Genomic DNA, 23,252 nt, shown 5'->3' on the forward strand with positions numbered 1-23,252 from the left:
CCTACTTTCTTTCTGGATCGATGGCGATGCTCCTAGGCTTGATGACATTGTCCTTGATGAGTGTTGTTCGGTAAGATCCGTCGTACTTGGATACCTCAATGGTACCCCTGGCATGGTCCGTCCAATACAAATGTTTCGTCATCCAGTCTAAGGCTAAACCTGAAGAAAGAAATGTAATGAAAGCAAACGTGCCAATCTAAGGACTGCCCTTGATCATGTTGATTAAAAAAAATTAATGGTACCCATTTCTTGATACTAAATAGTCACGTACACGTTTTATAGATATCCATATGCATACACTATTAATCATACACTGATTTAGGGGAAAACGTTACGAATACTGCTTGTAATAGATTAAAAGATCATATCCATATCTACTTTCCCCCACCAAAATAGCCATCGACGAAGTGTCTCGACAAGGTTTAAGATTCCAAATTATAATCGTATGAGCCTAAAATGACATGAGATATAAAACAAACATTATTTTCTACTGTTCGATAATATGTGATGGTGACAGTAGTGATGGTGATGATGATGGTGGTGATTGGTGATGATGATGGTGATGATAGTGATGATGATGGTGATGATGAGAAGGATGATGATGATGATGATGATGATGGTGGTGGGGATAATGATGAGGATGATTACACCGATAAAGATGATCATGATGATGATGATGGTGACCGGATGATGACGATGGAGATGAAAGGGCTTATGATAACAATGATAAAACCCATGTCATTAAGAGATACGTTATAGTCCTACCTTGTACATCCCGTACCCCACCCATAATAATTTGCACCGGTGCTCCATCTCTGAGAGTGGTCATCCCTATTTCCTTCGTCTCAAAGTCACTGAAGAACGAGAGTCCGTCTTCCACATCGACGGCGATAGCTACGGCATGGATCCGCTCTTCTAAGAAGCAGGATGCGTTAAAGTTTGTGACCATGGAGAAAGCAATGTCATGAAAGTTGATGGGATATCGACAAAGCTTGGAGCGCGAGGCAACGAAGTACTGCGGTGGGTCTATAGTACCCTCTGGAATAAAGAAGAAATATGTAAAACGCTTGGGTCTAATAAGCGTGATCTGGGGCCAAGATATACAAATGATATATCACTGAACATACACATGTTCAAAGAGGGAATGCTATCACAAATCATCAAGGAACAGGCTCGACAACGAGTACAAGTAAGACTAACTCGTGGAGCCCGGAGCCCTCTAGCTGATCCGTTCACTGACAATTCAAGGGATTAGCCCAATCAGCACATTATTCACAGGATTTCTAGCATCTGAGGCCACCAGGCCCCAACCGTGCAGCCTATGATACTAAAGGATGATAACTAATTGATTTCAAACGTTTATACAAATAAAATATCAATTATGTATTTAGTAAAATAAACTTACACACACTTACAAGAAATACTGGGTTACAGATGGAATAGATAAGTCTTAAGACGATTTAATATATCTAATTACATGTATCACACATCATCTTACTGAGAAGAAACACACAAATCAATCCACAACAGAGAGCTTGCGCTTGAAGCCTTACCCTTCTCGCATGTACGACCATCTTCCTTTAAGAGGAAACCGTTTCCACAGAGACAGGTGTAACCGTTGGGTCCTCCCCCGACACAAAGGAAGCTACAAGGGTTACTGCTACACGGTGCTATAAGCATAACGAAATCGTAATTTTAGAGACAAAAAAATTATAATTTGTATTCTCGTAAGTTTAGAATCAAAGAATATTACGATGATGATATCTGTAACTAAATTCAATCATCACATTCCTGTCCTCTTTCGACATGATCAGTGAGTAATTCTAATTTGTCCTTTACAAATATGCATCACCAATGCACCAATGTTCTCTTCCCGCATTTTATAGTTAAATGATGAAATAATTCTTGATTCCATGGTCCTTATTGTAAATAGTTGCAATCCGGATTGATCATATGTCATCCAGTCTATCGTAGAAAATTAAAATGTACACATTTATCTCTCTCTTACGGTCAGACCGACGATTGACATTGATCTTTACTTCAGGTTTCGATTGATTTAGACGACACGTGACATGTCTTGATAAGATGGCGCCAGTATCTAATGTTCTTTCTATAGAATATTGTAAAAAGACTTACAATATTCCTGAGGTTGTACATCCGGTGCGTAGGTCACGATGCTGTATGGAGTATATTGGAGGTCATGATTGAATAGTTGTTGACCACTGTCTTTCACTAGCACTATCAGTTTCTGGGACTCTTTTGCCGTTGTGTAGATGTAGTTCTTTGAAGAGGAGAAACAGATGCCTCGATATCAACACTGACCAAGACAGCCCGATCTACAAGGGCAAATCCAATCTATTGTTCTATTCCTAATATTTTAGTGTATCTGAGTAGTGATAAAGCCCTGCTAGACCTTATATCAGGCAGAATATTCCCCAAAGTTGGCCACGTCAGTATCAATACTGTTCTTCCTGTCCTTTAATTATCATTAACCCATCAATTGCCTGGCACCAATTTGTACCTGGATGGATAATGGCAAATGTGGATAAGCGTTTGCCAAAAGACGTTAGTGTCGGGCAGGGAATCGAACCCTCACCCATTTGAATGAGAGTCAAGTGAATGAGCCACTACACCACAACACATCGAAGTGCATTGACACATCGGATGTTACGTTATGTCCAAAACATGAAAGACATAAAATTACTCAAAACCTTGTACTCGTCGTTCAATGCCTATCTTTCTTTGCTATTTAGTTGATATTGTTTTGTTTGGACAAGATTAAATGTCGATCTTAAATTCAACCCTCAATATAAAATGACGCAAATAATTCCTTTTGTGTTACAGAAAGGAATAATACTAAGAACATACTTTTTATTTTTTTAGCAATTTTGTTCTATTTCTCCAAATGTCTCGTACAAACAATAACATACAATTAAATAAAATAAACATTTTCAATATTGATTGCTTATATATAAACATAATTAAACAAAAACTTATTTGCAGTATATATATATAACTTAGCAACAAAGTAAACGTGTAAGTACCTGAACATTATTCACTTATATAAAAATATATAAAAACTTTAACAAATCTGGAGGTAATTTTACTGGAACAATGCCTGCTCCTCCCTGCCCCCCTCACTGACCCCTCCCTCACACGCACACACACGCACACACAGCCACACACACAAAAAAAGTTTTTTTTTTTTTTTTTTTAAAGAATAAAGTTTGCAGATAATGATAGTTCATTGCAATGTTGCCAAACGGGTGGAGTAGGTTCAAGAAGAGACTAGTTTTATGATTTTCAAATATTTCTGCTCAACAAAGTGGACTTGATGTAATGCTTACATGTCTAACGTGGTTGTGACGGAACTTATGAGGTTACATCTAAATTAGTATTCGTATGACTGTATATGTATTTGATAGAGATCCTTTTGTAATTTGGGTATCCAAACGAAACATGTAATAATTTGTTTGACATCTCGTCGATGATTAATGCTAATTTACACTCGCACTTACCCCGGAGATGGTCAAGTCGAAAAGGCCTAGATTGATAGGAGAGAACATCAGTGTTCTGCGATTTGCCCCTTCAAGATTGCAGACTTCCATGTGGTTGTAGGATGGATCGGAATCCACCCAATACACTCTAAGATCATCAAAAAGTCCAATGATTTAAATTACACTCAGTGAAGCCATACGCAGTCTCAGTGGAACATATCCTCGAATGAAAAAATGCTATTTTGTCACTTAAGCTACTAATCAGCATATCTAATATTTTGGTAAATCTAGTGCGTCCCAGAAAAAAAAACGAAACAGAGAACTATCGATGGACGCACTGTATTTCAAGTACCCATACGCTAGAGGATATAACTTTATGAAAATAAGTTCAAACATTCATGAATATTACGATTTGAGGGTAGAATCCCCTGGCCTCACTCGAAATTGGCAATTAAAAGTCTAAAAAGTGCAGTATAAATGTATAATTGGGATAGTGAAGTTTGATTGAAAAATTAATTGTTTTTTTCTTTTCACGGTGGCTACAGTTGCCAGTTTGTATTTTATCATCATTTACTGCCTTTTAGTTAATCTTGAACAGTATTTTGTAACACAACATGTTAAATCTACTTTTCAAAATGAAACAACTCAATCAATTAGGGGAGACTTGAGCAATTTTGGGAAGGACTTGAGCTACCAATGAGCCCAAGCACTCCATCAGTGTAGATTTACACCTGTCTGACTAGTTATTCGTGTACTTCTGTTTTCCATACTTACAAGTCAGTTTCATAATCAACTGTTATTCCAGAGGGACGAAGGATGTTTGTGGAAACCAGCTGAAGACGACCTCCTCCTGCAAGATTACTCCTCTCTACCTTTGGCCTGGATCCTGAGTCAGTCAAGAATAGGTATCTGATGGGGAAAACATTAAACTTGAAAACTAAGAATTTACGTAGGATTTTTTTCTCAAAGATGACATCTTTGTAGAAGGTTCCTGTTTCCCGACAACCATAATGGAATGATCAGTAGCTTTAAGCGAAGGTTGAGTTCTGGGAAGAGGTAAAAAATAATTTGTGAGCGTTATCATGGTATTATGCAAGCGTGGAAAACATCAGATAAAAAATGTTCCCTGAAAAGCACGGCTCTTCAAATGCCTTAATTTTCTAAATATGGCATATAATACCCCTCATACAAATCGGGACAGATTTTAATGCCACATGTTCGTGTAGTCCCATATACATTTTTCTGTGTATAGTGCTTGTAACTAATACCAAGACTGGGCCAAATTTCTTATCATTTTGTTGTTTCCAGAACCTTGCAGTACACACCTATACTGATATGCTAGATGGTCAACCTTTACTGATCGATTCCCCAACGTGTCTTTCATAATGCAATCGCATGACCAGAACTCAACTTTATCTTTCAGCTTAGATCATCGTCATCGGTTTGCTAAACAAACATACAAACATACATATTAATATTTATATAGCGCCTTTACAAAAACAAATACAGGAGCTCCGCCATGTCTTGAACCTGCGGGTTTGGACTTAGAAAGAGCATTAACATATGAACAACTAAGCAACGTACTTGGACCAGATATTATGCTTAACCACTACTATTATTGGTTGCTTTATGTCATCCTCGGACGACATCTGTATTGACTATTGAAACCATTCGAATGTATTTAAGTGATTAAAATTGCGACAAGCGCGTAGCCAGGATTTCATTTTAGGGGGGCGGTAGTGAGCACGCGAAGCGTGCAAATAATTTAAAGAGCGCGCGTAGCGCGCTCCCTAGGGGGGGTGGGTGCAGGGAGGGGGGAGTTTCCCCCCTCCCGCGCGAAGCGCGGAAGCTGCGAAAGAAGACGATTCGTTGTACCTTTCTCGACTCATAATCCTTGTCTGAATTCAGTCCGCCCCTCCTGCGCATAGCGCGGAAGCTTAGACGTATTTTGACAAATCTTTGACAAAGAAGACGATTCGTTGTACCTTTCTTGATCTTAATCCTTATCTGTATTCGAAGCGCGGAAGCTTTGACGTTTTATTAATTTATTAGAGAAAGAAGACGATTCGATTAATCCTTATCTGTATTCAGTCCCCAGCCCTCTTTCGAAGCGCGGAAGCTTTGACGTTTCATCAAATTATAAGAGAAAGAAGACTATTCGTTTTCCCGTTCCCGACTCTTAATCCTTAATTTGAACTCAGTTTCTCCCTTTCCGCGCGAAGCGCGGAAGCTTTGACGTTTCATTAAATTATTAGAGAAAGAAGACGATTCGTTGTACTGTTCTCGACTCCTCTTCCCTTTTTCTTCCTACGTCCTCTTAATTTTTTTCTTCTCTTTCTCTCTCTTTTTTTTTTTGGCCGGCGTTTTGGGGGTGGGGCGACCGCCCCCACCGCCCCCCCCCCTGGCTACGCGCCTGAATTGCGATATCTTATAAAGAGCGACCTTGTAGACGAAGTCCTTTAAAATACCCCCCCCCCTACCACTTACTACCACCACCACCAATCCTCTTTGAGAAAAAAAATAACAACTATCTGTGCCACTCTTCCACAGGTTCATGAACTTCAGCCATTTCCAAACATTTGCTCTCAACTGAATTCCCAGATCTGCTTTCGGAAAGAAACTGGAGACAAATTAATATACCCCCTGGATGGATGAATGGCTAGGCCTGTAGGAATATCCAGGTCCTCATCAATAATCAGCACGTTACGCGTCCCGCTTGCGTCATGCATTATTATCCAATCATACGCTGCATCTGTCCAATACACGTTGCCCGTCAGCCAATCAACTGCGACTCCCAGAACGCTGGGTGATGTAGATGCGTAGGTTTTCACCGATCGGTCGCTTCCCATTGACCCTGAAGAAAAATAAAAATTTAAGTTAATGTATGAACTTGGCAACTGGTTAAAATAACATATATGAAACGATCCAAAATCTGCAATGGTTTTAATCATTTGCAGGTTGTAGAGGTGACATAAGGATATTAACATGATTGAGACACATCCTTGTAGATCCATGCACTTACGCAGGCGCAAAGACACAAAGGCCAACTGAGCGCATACATTCAAATTTAACCAGTAATTTCGATTGCGTTATACTGCTTCAATACACCCGCTATTCAACACGTTGTTTTAGCTGGCCATTTATATACTTTCAGTTTTTTTCTTCGCTCATATGGCGTGTCAAAGACTGCGTCACCCACAGTCAAGCCGCAATGGACATCTCGTATGCAACCGAATTAAAAGAAACGATAATTTTTTGATGACGTACCCTTGATCATGACATTCCGAAGACCATCACTCCAAATCAGTTCGCGCTCACCATACCGGGTTTCTAGAGCGGTCCAGTTACCACTTGGGGCCATGAAGTAGAAATCGGTCACGATGGTGTCCTGAACTGTGCCATCTGGTTTCAACATCACAACGGGGTCTGCCGGTACACTGTTTAATCGAACCGAACCTGTGGATGGTTCAATCTCGCTCCAAATGACTCGAGAACCTAGAGCTACATCGACTTGAAGTAAGATGGGGTAACCGAAGGACAAATGAAAAATATCATACATTTATTTTTCCCCATATTTTTCCCTCCACAGGGATTTTTATTGATTTTCATTTGAAACAAATTAACAAATATATATTCAAGGTAATTTACATTTATAACATAAAAAATATTTATAACATAAATATATTTATATTGTCAAGGAAAGAAAACGGGATAGCCAATTTAGCAAGAATGCTCGAAAAATAATGGTATTTTTTTTTAAAGAAATCCGTAGAATACTTACCCAAGAGAGTGCACCTAGACCTACTTTCCCTCATTTTGTAAATATTCAAGAAGGTGTTCCTGGATAATTACCAAAGGGTCTTACTGTCCTTAGTCTTACGGAACACTTCTACATAGCCAATGATAATTTTCGAATTTTCTGATTTTAGGGTAGTCTACATCCCTGAAAATGTTGGCTCTGAAATGTATGGATTTTCGGGTATTTCATTAAATATTCATTTCGTTTTACTCATCATCTAGTGACAATTTGGTAATGTTACAACGGATTTACTCGAAATAATTGAGCCATCTTAAAGATTAGCTGTATCTGAGCTTCCAATTTACAAATGAGCTTCAGCGTATGAAATCATTAATATCCTAGGGAGAGCAGTGTGTTTAAAAGGAGAAAACATATAAGCTGATTGTGAAGAAAATAGATTACCGATGTGGTCATAAACCACATGGAAAGGGAACCATGGGAAACCTTTTTTTTTCTTCAATCATATCTCTTACCATGAATAACATTATGTATTACCGTAAAATAGACCAAGATAACAAGGATGCGGCTAAGTGTGTGCCAAAAAACAAAATCTGCGAAATACATCACACCAAAAGCTTACTCGATTCATAGGATATGACAAAGCCTTGGTTGTTTTCCGCTCCTCCCACGGACATAAACCTGATTGTCACGAACCGTCCACTAGAGTCAATAGATGTGGGCGGAACTGTCGAACAGTATTGGCCCAGTAGTGGTACTCCAACAGTCCCGTCTCCATCATACATCCAAAGTGAATCTCCGCTAAAAATTACACATAGGAATAAACGCTTACAGCATTAACGCTATTTCAAAGCTTTTTACAGAGTTGGGCTAAGGCCAAACGTTTTGAAATAGTATACCGCACATTTTTGCAATGATGCATACTTAAAACAATATGATATAAAGTCCCTGTGCGCTTCAAAGGAGCTTTGGAAATTATTATTCTAGCTTTTGCTCAGGCAGCCGTTATCGCACACAGTGCATTTCAAGGAATAATCCTACCAGGTACCCATTTCTCTCACCTGGGTGAGGTGTGGCAAAGTAGATTAACATCTTAACAAAGGACGTAAGTGGTGCGGCTGGGGTTCGAACCCCGCACCTCTTTTGCTCTTTTAAAAGTTTCCACTAAAGAAAATGCCCGGGTCGAGATAAAAAAAACAGTATTGTTTGGAAACCTAAAAACCTAGGAAGAGATTTGAAACCTCATACCCTTAGATAGTCTTTTGCATTCAAACCCTGTGCTGGTAAGCATATAGCCTACATACATGTTATGGCAAAAATAGATACCCAGCCATACCCATGAAACCGACATCAGACCGAACATAAAATATATTACCGCAATTGGCCGAGAATTGGTCATTTTAGGGAGTTGGGCTGGTGTGACTGGTATGAATTCAACATTCAAGATTTAAGATTCAAGATTCAAGATAATTTATTGTCATGTAAAAAATACATACAATTTGCCTTCGGACATTTAAGGTGCTATGCATGTACATACAAATATAAATACATACAAAATAATTACATTTCAACATAACATTTAACAATCATCACAATTTTAAGAAAGTTTGCATTAAAAGAATAAGATAAAACTGAGGAAAAGGCAGTGCATTTTAAAAAGCTTGTTTTGTTTTGTTATTGATCTCGTCCATCCAGGCCAGGGCTCTGGAAACGATTTTGTCACCGGGGGTGCTGCAGGTCCCTGGGAACGATTTTTCCACCGGGGCTGCTGAGATATATATACTGCGAAATTTTCGCAACGACTCAGCCAGCCGTTGAATAAGCGGGGGGGGGGGGGGTGAGAGGACTTTTTTTGGGTCCCAAAATTTCGCTACGACTCAGCTAGCCGCTGGATAAGCGGGGAGGGGGGGGGGGGTAAGAGGACATATTTTGTTGTTGTGTGTCCCATAATTTGAAAATTTGGTCGTTCGGTATTGGGGGGGGGGGGGGGTAAGGTCTGTCATTTTCATTTTGGGTCACCAATTACCACAATTAAAAAAAAAAAAATTATCATATAAAAAAATTAAAAACAAAAAAATGTCTTCGAGGGATACATTTTATAGGATTTTGTGAAAGAAACGTTATAATTGTCTTCTTTCTAATCTTCATTTGTAGCTGTCGGCTGTGTGACAATTTTGTAAACGAAGCACATAATAATATACGTTAAACATATCATACCAATTTTTTTTTTGCTGGGGGTGCTGTGCCCCCCCCCCCCTGGAAAAATTCCGGGGGTGCTGCAGCACCCCCAGCACCCCCGCTTCCCAGGGCCATGATCCAGGCACCTCCACGCCGGAACACCTTTCCAGCTATGACACATCAACACACATACAAAGACACCCACGACAGGCCCCTATACACATCTCTTACACACACGCAAAATATAATCGTACACGCCCTACACACACACACGGACACTGCAATCAACATGAGAAGTGCTCCGGCATAGAATGCCTGGATGGAGATGATTGAGACAATAAATTATCGGAGTATAAAATAGCTATTACGCAACGGCGACTTTGAAAGAAGAGAGAAGAGAAAGGAAGAAAGAGAGGAGAAGAAGAGACATTCATGCAAATTACTAAGTACTAAGCTGATGTGTGAAGGGCAGTGTAACGCATTTGCAGATGACAGATGAGTTATTTGTTATTGTTTTGTTTAATTTTTATTTAAAAAACATTATATGTTCAGTATATGATAACAAAACCAAATCATTTTATTGCAGAATTCAAATGTTTGTGTTCATTATTGAAAAGGCAAGCTATTTGGCTCTGAGTAGTTGTCATAGGATAAATTTCCTACGAAAGAGAAATCTGCAAATGCGTTACACTGCCGTCATTAAAATTAAATACATACGCAAATTACACGTGTATAAATTAAAACATACATAAAGATGGTCATACCTGCAGTCGCGGACCTGGAACTTGAGTCTTATCCTGTTCTCGGCGCCAGAGTCAATTATCCAAACACAGTCCGATGCTGGATACCGGTCAGGGTAGTTCGAAGAGCGTATCACACCAGCTCCGGCTTCTATGGAACCCCCACATCTCTGGCTGCTGCCGAGGGTTAACAATGTGCTGGATAATCAAAAGAAGTATATACGATTAGGGTAAAAAGAGAGATGGTTTTTGGCCCTGTGCACACGAGGCGTTATTTCACTTTTAGTCTTTTACGCCACTCCAGGACAATCAGGCACATGCACAGATCATGCAGGTCCGGGCGCAATTTCAAGCCACAGACGCAACCCCTTGAAGCAGGGCGCGATAGAGATTTGCAAAGTTTCGGATTTGTCAAAAAACAGACTTCCTGTGGAAAACTGGCTAGAACTCACCCGATAGAGAGTGGAGAATGTACATACAGTGTACATGAACACGTCTGACTCCGATGACCGTTATAATTTGTAAAACGCTAATGTATTAAAAGGTATATCAACCCAGAATACTGATATTATCATCATTGTTATTAGTAGTAGCATAAGCATTATTATCATTAGTACTACAAGTATTTAATATCATTATCATTATTATACTTATCATTATCATAACAATCTACATAAATAAAAACATTCACAGAAAAAAATAATTTCGGTGACAATTCCAGGCGCAACCGTCATTATTTCTAGGTTCCTATTGTAAACTGCTTAGTGAGGCATCAAATCTATTGAATGAAACAATCAATTTTGAAATAAGCGGTAGTAGATTAACGCCTCGTGTGCCTTGGACACCATGTTCGACAAGGGGAAGAAAAATTATTCATGTTCACCATTAGCGTATATGGCTCGCCATTTACCCAATAATTCAGATAAACAGTATTTTTCTGAATTATTAGACATATGGCGAGCTTTAAACTATGTTTATCGACTGATAAACGGTGTTTATCGAAAGCGATATGTATATCACTGGGTAAACATATTTTATCGCACGCCATTCGTCCAATGATTCAGATAAACAGACCTTATCTGAACTATTGGGCAAATGGCGCGCCATACGGGCTTTTTACCCAATAATACACCCTTTCATGGATAAAAGAGTGTGCATGCGCCAACATGGGCGCCATTCGTCGATATGCGTATCCGGACACCTACCCCCTGGACATCCATCCCCCGGATAACCACCTCCAGTCGACTACTCCCTAGGACAACTACCCCCTAGGACAACTACCTCTAGGGCAACCACCCTCTAGGACAACTACCCCCTAGGACAACTACCCCAGGACAACTTCTCAAAGAAAAATTCCCCTAGGACAACTAACGCCGGACAACTACCACCCGGACAACTACCCTCTAGGATGGCTGTCGTAGGTGTATTTTTCTGGGGGTAGTTGTCCGAGGGTAAATGTCCGTGGTTAGTTGTCCGGGGTAGTTGTCCAAGGGGTAGTTGCCCGGGGGTAGTTGTCCAGGGGGTAGTCGTCATACGGAGTAGTTTTCCTAGGGGGTATTGGTCTTAGGGGGTAGTTAACAGGGGTGGTTATCCGGGGGTTGATGTCCAGGGGGTAGGTGTCCTGGAACCGTCGATATGAGCGTGCAGCGCAGGCAGTGACGCAACAATATGAGCACGTCTGACAACATGGATGACGCAATGTTTACTCGCAAATTAAAATGGCGGCCTTAACTGTGAAAGGGTGTTTTTCCGATAAACACTGGTTAGGCCGATGAAACTCGATGGCGAGTTTCCTGTTAAATTTTGTCAAAATGAGGCAACTAGGCCTATTTCATTATTCATTATTTGCAAAGATTCCTTTATGTTAACCTCTTACGAACTCTTGATCACCTGTGTTGGTTCAACGTGTTCAACTTCAACTTGTGATTCAGAAGTCGCACACTAAAACAACGACAACAGATTTTGTTTTAATTAAACATATTAAAAATCTGATTTTCGATCTATTTTGGATTTATAGCATGTATATGTGTGGTTTATTTTGACAATATTTGATGTTTGTATTAATGAAAATAACCAAGATGTACTAACAATGTGTATTAATCAGATGTTCATACATGCATTAAGTTAACAAACTGGTAATACACAAGTTGAACCAATAAAAGTGACTCAAGTGTTCGCTTTTAAGTATGATTTTTACAATTTAACCATTAGAGATATAGCGTCTTTCTTTCTTTCTATTTCTCTTTTTCTCTATTCTCTATTTATTTTTAAAAAAAGTGAGGGGCTCGAGCCTCCCTCCCCCCGAGCCCCGCTCTTCTGCGGGCCCTGCCATAAAGAATCATTGGAGCCTACTGTTTACAGGAAGTGATGCAGTAGGAAGATCGGTACCGGATTTCTCGCACAAGGGAAATAATACCACATTAAAAATATCACCTAAACTGATCAATCCATTGTCTCCTGTAAAAATAACAATGGCAACATATTTGTGAAATTGTATTGATCAACAACAAAAACAGAAATTCAAAGATTAAAAAAAAAACTACTTTGGGAAGGATTCCTCTTCCTCTATTGCTCCCTCTCCCCCCCCCCCCCCTCTCTCTCTCTCTACTATCTTATTTTCCTTCATCCATGTTTCATCTACGACTGTGACCCTGTGTACACACATTTAATGGATTAAAATCAATTAAAACTAAGGGAACCAAGAAGTCATTTGGCGGACGGTATCTGAATTTCAAAGAGAAAACATATTTCTAGAAAGTTCATTTTCTGCCCCTTCATAATGACACCTCATTTTTTTTTTCTTTGAAAATCGGCTACCGTCTGACTTTTTATTACCCTTTGTTCAAATTCATTTTAATCACCAAAGTGTGAAATATGCATCCGATCAGTCACATCAAATGAAAGAATAGGACCTAAGCTTTACAAATGTGTGTCATTTATTAATTATAGTTGTGATAAAGTTATGATAAAACATCGATAATTCTCGGTTTCGTTCCTTTCTGGGACGTACTGTATAATGTCGGTCGGCCGGCGAATTATCTTATCCTAAGAACTGTGTATCCGCTGTGACGACTTCGAGAGAGACTATACCTATAATATTAGTATTTTCTCGAAGTTTCATCAGCAATCATTAAAAATCATTGTCGATCGTCATTATCAACCTTACTTTAATATCAGCAAATGATTGGTTGCACTTCATGGTTGCACATTTGTTATAGAGCTACGATGCTGACCGTATATTGATGAGGTCAAGAAAAATGACCATGTGCGCATGCGTAAGTATAAATAGTTCGTAGGCAAATTAGCCCCCAGTCACCGGCCCGGGGTTTGTAGGGTTAAATGTGTAGACATTGACACATTGGCATTAATGTTTTAATCGGTGGTCCGTGGCTTCTACATCCCCCCCCCCCCCCCCCCCACTGAAAAAGGTCTAACGACGCCCCTGTATGCAAGCTATTACACTATTACTCTATTACCTCATCAACATAAGAATATCATCAATCAGCATAGTCGAAAGCTGTGGTAGAATCTATTTCTAATTAGAATCCTCTTTGTTTAATACAAGTTCAATAATTACCTTAGGATTAAGAAGATTGTCGACCAAACGGATGAGCTCACCAACATGGTGCTAAAATGTCATTAGCCTTTATCATCGAATGTTGTGGAATAGAAGAAAGAAAAAGTATTATTGATGGTCAATAGTTATACGTTAATCATTATTTCTACCCCCTTCCCATAATTATTAAACTTCACCTTTACGCCTACACTGCACAATACTTGCCATTTCAGTTTATACAATTATTTAATGAGAAAATATACTATTTTCTTCTTGTGTTCACAAGTAAAAGGTGAAAAACTATACTTTGCTTAGAAAATTGGGCAGGAAAGTTTATGCAACATTCTTCACATTTTTATGAGAAGGTGGAAAAATGAAGTCAGATCGTTATGAAAAGAAGCAAGAAGTTATATGCAAAATAATAAAATATATATATATTCAATATATTCATACATTGTATAACGAAAAGGTTTATAATAAACTTACCTTTGCTTAGAAGGTGAGTGTTTGGTAGAGTTTTAAAATAACAAACAGGTTGCTCTGCCTACTGAAACAAGAGAAGTGAGTTGAGCGAATCTCAACCCGCCGAATGACTATACCTCGGATACGAATACCACTTCCATTAAAAAAAGGGACTTTCTATATCTCCGATTAAACAATGCTCCAGAATTGTATCACTCTTACTATCCGCGAAAGAAGGAACTTTATCTGTGACCGAAGTATAATGTTCTTCAGCTTAATACCACTTTACCGTAAAAGGGAACTATGGGTTCATGTAAAGGAAATGCGTGCAACGGGATCCGGGCTCATCCCTCAATACCCCACCCCCCCCCCCCCACCTGCGTAAATAGACTACGTTTATGTGTCCATATATCCATGATGGCCTACTGAAGTAACCTTAAAGTGACTCGGTAACAGTGTTGAAGGCTTATGAAAAAAACTGCGTTTTTTATGAAATGTTACTTATTATATTTCTTCTTCTGTATTAACCCTCTAACATGCAAAAAGATCATTTAAACAATTTTCAAACCACAAAGGTATTTATGGTTTTCGTTGAAGACGTCACTGTGCGACACCCTTTAACAATACATTCTCCCTCCCAACCATTTTTGAACTTTCCCAACCGTTTTCCATGAAAATAAGACGTAAAACAGGCTCTTGACAATATGTTAACATTTAAATGTCTGGAAGGGTATATAGAGCCAATTTATTGCTTTGTGACGATTCTCATTCACCTAAAATGTACTAAATTGTAATAATATAGTTGGGAGAATTAAGGAATCGATCAGATCAGTTATTCCCAATTTGTATCATTAATAATGGTCTGTTTTTACTAACATTTTCAGATTATCTTTAATTGTACATTTACAATTAAAGTCACTACCTAAGCACCATTTTGTTTCATATGAAAAATGTTACCAAGTCCCTTTAAACAACAACAATTGTAAGGATGAACAATTACATCACGACGCCTTTGAAAGAATTATATTCTCCAAGAGCAGAGAAACTTTATTTCAAACTCTGAATGTAAGATTAATCATGTGGTTTCATGTTCAACGTTATGCTGCTCATGATCAGTTCATGTACAGTTTTCCTGAATAACTTTAAGATGCTAAGTTTCAGATAATAATGTACTGGAACGTAATGAAAAAGAATCAAATGATATGTCCAAAACATAATGGAAAGGAGAAATGACCTAGACTCCATTTTTAGTAATGTTTGTGCAAACGACAAGATTGTGCATTTAAAGTTCGCAAAAGTGCGCTATAAAGGCATTTGTCTTTGATATTTCGATTATCCAACCATACTGATGTTAATGACATTAAGTACCTTTAAATCAATATAAGCAGGATTTTTTTTTTAACTCCATCAATGTATAACAAATATATATAATTACAAATAATCTTTATTCCTACAATGTTTTTATTTTAAACTTCTCTCAATTTGTTGTTCACCTTTTAGATAAATTATTCCCATATATTATACTATATATTATATCTAATATTTGCTTTTAATATGAAATGGCGAGAGGTTATTTCTTATTTTTCTTGGTAGGAATTGTCGAATGGCTTGACATAAAATTTGGCCGACACCTTCTCCCCCGATTTGAAATGTTCTTACAATGCCCCCTGGATATTCAACAGCGAAAGTATAGTTTGATCCAAACACTCAATAAGGATAATGATTTATCAATGTACATTGTTCGTAACTTGATCCAAACAAAATACTCTGAGCTGTTATCTCTCCGGTGAACGAGGCACATTTCCTTCCTTTTAAGGGTGCGTTCAATCGAATTTTCGAAGCTATAATCACAAACATGAATCACAAATCAAAACGCCATTACAATAAACAAGGTCACTGCGGTTAGCGTTCAAGCGATTTTCCATCAACGCTGATTCTAGCTCATTTCTTGCCCAGCCACTCGCATCACACTCGCAGTTTGACCCAGGAAGTCTAGGTCAACTTCGGCGCGCGCTTTTTGGAATTGTTTACGGCCGACTGTCGACTGCTGTTTTTAGCATAGATCGCAATAATAAAACAAAGAATGAGAAGGTGATGGAAGGAAGAAACAAAAAATTACATAAGGAAAGACAGAAAGAGAAAGTGATAGAGTTATTAAAACAAAGAATAACGTAAGAGAAGGTGATATAAGGAAGAAACAAAGAATGACATAAGGAAAGGCAGAAAGAGAAAACGATAGAATGCTTAAAACAACGAATTACATAAAAGGTGATAGAAGTAAAAAACAAAGAATAACATAAGAATAGAAGGAAGAAACAAAGAATAACAAAAGAGAAAATGATAGAATTAAAACAAAGAATAATATATACGAGAAGGTGATAGAAGGAAAAAACAAAGAATAACATAAGAATAAAAGGAAGAAACAAAGAATAACATAATAAAAGAGAAAAAGAGAATGTGATACAAGGAAGAAACAAAGAATAACATAAGGAAAGACAGAAAGAGAAAGTGATAGAATGATTAAAACAAAGAATAACATATAAGAGAATGTGAGTGAAGGGAAAAAAACAAAGATTAACATAAGAATAGAAAGAAGAAACAAAGAATAACAAAAGAGAAAGTGATAGAATTATAAAAACAAAGAATAACATAAGATAAGGTGATAGAAGGAAAAAAAACAAAGAATAACAAGGATAGAAGGAAGAAACAAAGAACAACATAAGGAAAGACAGAAAGAGAAAAAGATAGTGAGAAAACAAGGTATAACATAATGGAACAGGCCACGATGAAGAGCATGGTATAGTAAACGCAAAATGCATGAAAAGCAGGCGCGCGGTTTTTGGCCAAACCGGAACAGGTTCCGTCATACAATCATGATTGAGAACTCCGTCCGTTCAATCGAATTTTAGCGACCGTGATTCTGCAGAATCATGATACAAAACGCATCTTTTTCAGCATTTCATGTTTGTGTTTCCAAACACGTTTATTTTTACGACCGACGAAAAAATCGCTCGAACGCATTGCGTTTTAAACTAAACGTCTTTAGAAACCGTGATTCTAGGGTGAAAAAGTGTCGATTAAACGCACCCTTAGAATGAGGAAATTTCTGAGGGAGCGTCCCCGTATTTTCTTTTATTATGCTATCAGAACTTTCTATTTTTTGGCACAACAACCAATTATTTGATAAATTGATTATTTTCCTACAATCGAGAAAAAGGACAACGTTACATTAACACCATGATTCACATTGGCGCATACACTTCACAGGAAAACATATATATCTTACTTTAACGTACATAACAAATCATTTATTTATTTTAAAGAATAGTTAGGATACATTGCCCAGGAGTATCTTGGTCTCTCAATACATGTTTCTACTTTCTGTACAGGTCTGTTAATGATCTGATTCATAGAACATTTTTAAAGAAGAATATTTCATTCCAACAATTATGTTCCCATACACGTAAGTCTGCCAAACGTTAATGTAGAAAACAAAATTAAAGAGCATTTATTTTGTTTTAATTAAGCACAATTTACAATGACTAGTTGGTCAACAATACGTAAAAATTGTGTGGGTGTGCGTGTGTGTGCGTGTGTGTGTGTGTGTGTGCGTTGGTAAACGCCATCAACCGCGGACCACTCCATGGAAAACTACCGCAAACCGCGGACGTATGTTGAGGTCTTAAAGTGTAACATGGTCTTAAAGTGTAACACGGTGCCTAAGTTCCTGAAAAATTAGTCGATGCGCACAGCGCCTTGGCATAATACATCTAGCTAAGTGTTTGCTGTTCACTCGAACTAACCAGCTGGCCGCAGCAATGTCTCGCCGAATTAACTAACTAATCAATATATTCAGGGGGGGGGGGGACAAAAAAAGACACTTTCTGGGGGGGGGGGGGGAGGGCACATACAAAGGGAAATCTCAAAGCAAAAATATAAAATTGTTTACATTGTGGTCACAATAATGAGGGATGATTTCAATATTTGTTTCTCAGACTCTTTTAACTGAACATGCATGGTCCAATTAGCTACTGTTTAAGCATCATGTTACTTTGCACAATCTGAATATTCACTTACATGACATGGAAGCAAAAGTTTCAAGATAAGTGAGGTCGCTGTGCGAAAAATTACAGCTTGGGATTTTAATCACGATGATGAAAGACTGAAAACTATATAACACACTTATATCAACTGTAAATGCGATCTAGCGTAGACACAAGCTTGGGGGGGGGGGGGGGGGGGGGGGGGGGGGGGGGGGGGGGGTAAAGAAAAAGAGTTGCTCTTAGTCGCTTAAAAAATAGGGGCACATGTTATGGATAAATGAAAATGGAGCACTCAGATGGAAAAAGGACATTTATTTGAAAAGAAAAGGAACATGTGTCTAAGTAAAAGAGGCAGTAATCAGTGGTGAAAACGGGGCATTTCTCGCACCTGACAAGGGGCACTCAACAGAGATTTTTAAAAGGGGCACTAATGATAATGAAAAATGGGCATTTGTCACAGGAAAAGGGGAACCTATAAGATTTTAATAGGGGCATTTATCAAAGATGAAAAGGGGTATTTATGAAAAGGAGAGGGGCCGTATAAAAAAGGGAAAAGGGGCACCCATTAGGAGGGAAAGGGTACTTACAAGAAAGGAAAAGGAGGCATGTGTCAAAGAGGAATTTATGAGAAAGGGAAGGGGCTCTTATTAAAAAGGGGAAAGTGGCACATATCAAAAAGTAAAAGGGCACTTATTAGAGGGGACGCGTGTCAAGGTAAACAATAAAAAGGGCTATCAGATATCATAAGGGGCACTTATGAACTTGTGACAAACATACAATCCAGATGAAATACGCCATAGGATGAAATCATTTCTTCACAGTATACGAGTAAGGAAAGAAAAATATAAGAAACCAAGATTACTTTTAAAATTAGAGAAAAAAATAAGAAAAAGATAAAGGAAAGAAGGGAAAAAAAGGTAGCCAGGCCTATAAAAAAAAACAAGAGGTTGACTAGAAGTGAAGACATGATATCAATATTATCTTGCTCCTTTCCCTTCTTCTTTCGTCTTCTTTTCATTTCAATTTTCGTTCAATTTATTTCTATCTTTCTTGGTTTCTTTTTCCTATATTCTATTCATTTATTATTTATATTTATTTTCTTTTTTTACTTTTTCTTTTTTCTTTCTTATCCCATTTTCTTTCTTCCTTTCCTTCCTTCTGCTTCTTCAATTTCTTTTTCATTTGTTTTCTTTTCTTTGCGGCTTACTTTCCGGCATATTTTCATCATCAAGAGAAGTTAAATGTGCTAGATAGATGTAATCAGAAACAATGATATCTCCAAATTCTAATGGCAACTGGTATTGCTATCAGACTGAAGTCACTTGATGAAACACGCCAGAATTACGTAGTAGGTAGGTGATGGCTTTGTCCCCCCATAACGAATGGCGATTAACACGGCCTGCTGTGCATGTAGCGCAGTCGGAGCGCAGTCTATAAATGCTTCGCGGTAATGACAATCTTCGGCCTTTTCCACTTGAATCTCTCCCTCTCTCTCTCTCTCTCTTTATGGGATAAAAGAAAGCTTACGAAGCTACTCATGTAAGGCATAATCTTTCCTATCGGTCTGTATTAAGCTTTAAATGTTGAATTGGTACACTTTAGTCGAACAATTGCAGCAACTAGCTAGTTAGCTGGAACGAAAGCGAGCAGTATACTGCTGTTTGCATGCATGATAACTACAGCTAGCTATAGGTAAGCGCCGCGCGCACGCAGCGACTCTTTTTTCAGGAGCTAGGGGGTCGTGTTACACTTTAAGACCATGTTACACTTTAAGACCTCAACAGACGTACCTGCAATGGGGGACCGTCCACGGTTGCGATCCTGGTTTTCGCCGTATAAAATTTACGACGTAGGGGGCGTTTGAATATTAGATGTCACAGCGTGTAGCAAACATCGAGTGGATCAATCCTATGTGTATCGCGAAATGTCACAGCGCCCCCTTCGATGACTGCGCGGGAAAGGCGCGCTACCTGCTATCATCCCATAGCAGGTACGTCCGCGGTTGAATGTAGTTTTCTATGGAGTGGTCCGCGGATGAAGGCAATTACCCATGCACACACACACAAGCAGGCGCGCCGGAAGCAGTTTGGGATTGGGGGGGGGGCAAACATTCCAGGGGGCTCACTTTCCAGGGGCAGTGACGTAATGAGAAAAAAAGTTCGGAAGGGGGGGGGGGGCAGACGAAAAATCTGCATCACCACCAGTCTTACACGTTACATGCAGGTCCCGCGGAACGTTTTTTCAAAGTGGAGTATTATCGATCAGGTAGAGCGTAAATTGGCGTGGGGTCCAGGGCATGAGCCTCAGCAGGGGGTCAAGGGGCTGAGCCCCCAGAAGCTCAGGGGTTTTAGGTATTGAATTACGGTTAGATGAGCATCCAGGGGCCCTCTGTAAGGCAATTGATGTGTTCCAAGGGGGGGGGGGGCAGAGCCCCCTGAAGCTCAGGGGTTTTAGGTATTCAAATAACGGTCAGATGAGCATCCAGGGCCCGCCTTAGGGCCCTTGGTGAGGTCCAGGGGGCAGAGCCCCCGGAAGCTCAGGGGTTTTAGGTATTTAATTACGGTCAGATAGGCATCCAGGGGCCTGCCTTAGGGCCCTTGGTGGGGTCCAGGGGGCAGAGCCCCCGGAAGCTCAGGGGTTTAGGTATTCAAATAACGGTCAGATGAGCATCCAGGGGCCCGCCTTAGGGCCCTTGGTGAGGTCCAGGGGCAGAGCCCCCGGAAGCTCAGGGGTTTTAGGTATTTAATAACGGTCAGATGAGCATCCAGGGGCCCGCCTTAGGTCCCTTGGTGGGGTCCAGGGGGCAGAGCCCCCAGAAGCTCAGGGGTTTTAGGTATTTAATTAAGGTCAGATAAGCATCAAGGGGGCCGCCTTAGGGCCCTTGGTGGGGTCCAGGGGGCAAAGCCCCGGAAGCTCGGGGGTTTTAGGTATTAAATTACGGTCAGATGAGCATCCAGGGGCTAGCCTTAGGTCTCTTGGTGGGGTCCGGGGGTGGAGCCCCCGTAAGCTGTGGGGTTTTAAGCATTTAATTACGGTCAGATCAGCATTTTTTATACCTTATTTGTGACATTGGCAGGTCACTTTTTTTTTCGGCAGCCCAGCCACTTTGCAGACCATGACATAAAGGCTTCTGAATAAGCGTATTTCGCCTGACTGTAATGTGGGAATTTCTTATTTTCCAACAAACGCATAAAAAGGTATGACTTACAAAAAAAATGGAGAAAAAATGCCGGAAATCATGTCACAACATCAACATTTGTAAATCACTTGTTTCGAATAAGAAATACGTAACCCCCCCCCCCCCCCCCCCATGTACGCCAGTGTTCAGGGGCTCATGTCTTTCTCACCCCTATAACAAAAAAACGGACACGCTTTCCCATTCTCGCACAATGTGTCCACGATATGCGCGTATCGCTATTATAGAGACCTCCATTTAAAATACCGTATAGGTGGCATGCGCAATGTTTATGAAATTTAATTCCTGTGAACTTTCCTTTTTCTTTGAATGGAATTGTATATGTGATTTAATTCAAGTTTTTATTATTGTTACGTTCTTTTGGATTAAAAATACAAACCATGTTTACTCCTTTACTGTTTTTTTTTTTTTTTTTTGGAGGGGGGGGGGGGGGCGTTTTGGGGGGGCAAAAATGCGTTTTGCCCCCCCACTTTTTTGACTGGGGGGGGCAACTGCCCCCCCTGCCCCCCCACTTCCGGCGCCTATGCACACAAGTACTAAACTTGGTCCTCGTTTGACGCCATAAACGTGTAGTGGTGAGTGTGTGAGAGAGAGAGAGAGAGAGAGAGACTTCTTTCTTGTGATTGAGATAATCTACTCCCCTGAAAGCAAGATATATAATGCAAAATGATATTCTACTTCACATGTCATGAAGTCGGATGAAGAACACAAATAAATACGAAGAAAACGAAAAGATTGTGAAATTTTATGTACAAAAGGCATGGAGAGTTGTCCACAGATGATGTCATCAAATTGAATACCGCCCTCTAGTGACTAGTCATTTCAAAAAGCTCTAACTTCCTTATTCCTTGCCCGATTTTGTTCAAATTTTCACTGATTTTATTCAAATCTCTTAAACTTTACAATAAAAGTAACTTAGTATGAAGGTTTTGGTTCCCTTTAAGCTCTAGCTGTCATTACTATTCCGTTCTACAGTTTCTGATCTGCAATCAACTTGTGACCTTGATATTTTATTATCTCTAGGGGTAATTAGCAGCCAATCTTTGAAGATGTGAAATATGGAGCGTTTTTGTAAATCTGGCATAAAATCAGATACCACGTCTCCTTCCTTCCGTCCAGTGATTTGAGAGATTGATTTGTTGAACGAGTATCTTACAGTACAGAATGATGCTGTTTGTGATATGGCTCATGAGGCTGATGATTATATGTTGCCCGCATTCCACTGCTCCAGGTTTCTTGGGAAGTGTAATAACTATCGATTTGCACAGGTCCTCTGGAAACTTTACATCATCATAGATCTTATTGATGACTTCAGTTAGTTTCATGACACCATAGTTCTCCAATGCTTCGACCATCTCCATTACTACTCCATCAGGACCATCAGCTTTGTTCCTCTTCATCATATATAAAACAACTTTGAAATAAGATGAAATCATTCTTCGGACTTATATCGCGTATTTGATTGTACATACATTATAACTCAAATTGAAATTATTGAATTGAAAATGCCTTCATCAGATTTATACACTGAGGTCCAGGGATGAGAGATGTGTTTTGAGGCTTTGTTTCCAATTGACGACGTTTACTATAATAAGTTCGTTTCGTAAGCTACATGTAATAGGCAAACTGTCCCATACAATGGGAAAAAGGTAATATAGTGCATCATTAGCTAAACGCTGAGTGCAAGCACGAAGATGTCTAAAACGAAGATCATCCAGATGCGAAAAACATCCAACGACGATGGAAAACGCCTTTTATTTCAACAACAACAACAACAGCGCCTTGCAACCAAGTGTATGCTAGCAACCACGTGTGTCCACAAC

The 23,252-nt window shown here is 39.3% G+C and overlaps 1 protein-coding gene and 1 long non-coding RNA gene across 2 annotated transcripts in view; both read right to left on the reverse strand.

Moving 5' to 3' along the window:
• Positions 1-10,267, reverse strand: part of LOC100890163 — a 56,348-nt gene extending 46,081 nt beyond the window's left edge. The window contains exons 1-10 of the mRNA XM_030989916.1: positions 10,197-10,267; positions 7,877-8,055; positions 6,765-7,007; positions 6,138-6,351; positions 4,272-4,406; positions 3,519-3,645; positions 2,137-2,281; positions 1,554-1,670; positions 766-1,038; positions 6-159 (exon numbers count right to left, since the gene is read on the reverse strand). Of these exons, the coding sequence (XP_030845776.1) occupies positions 6-159; positions 766-1,038; positions 1,554-1,670; positions 2,137-2,281; positions 3,519-3,645; positions 4,272-4,406; positions 6,138-6,351; positions 6,765-7,007; positions 7,877-8,039 (1,571 nt within the window). The 5' untranslated portion in view covers positions 8,040-8,055; positions 10,197-10,267. The remainder of the gene's footprint in view (positions 1-5; positions 160-765; positions 1,039-1,553; positions 1,671-2,136; positions 2,282-3,518; positions 3,646-4,271; positions 4,407-6,137; positions 6,352-6,764; positions 7,008-7,876; positions 8,056-10,196) is intronic.
• A 30-nt stretch (positions 10,268-10,297) lies between these two features.
• LOC115926211 lies at positions 10,298-14,414 on the reverse strand. Its single transcript, XR_004065024.1, has 3 exons — positions 14,215-14,414; positions 13,750-13,816; positions 10,298-10,370 (listed from the first exon to the last, which is right to left on the reverse strand). It is a non-coding gene; the product is annotated as an uncharacterized LOC115926211 (long non-coding RNA).
• Positions 14,415-23,252: the final 8,838 nt, after the last annotated feature.

This window comes from Strongylocentrotus purpuratus, unplaced genomic scaffold (assembly GCF_000002235.5).
Source record: "Strongylocentrotus purpuratus isolate Spur 01 unplaced genomic scaffold, Spur_5.0 spur5_scaffold_19, whole genome shotgun sequence".
Lineage (NCBI taxonomy): Eukaryota > Metazoa > Echinodermata > Echinoidea > Camarodonta > Strongylocentrotidae > Strongylocentrotus > Strongylocentrotus purpuratus.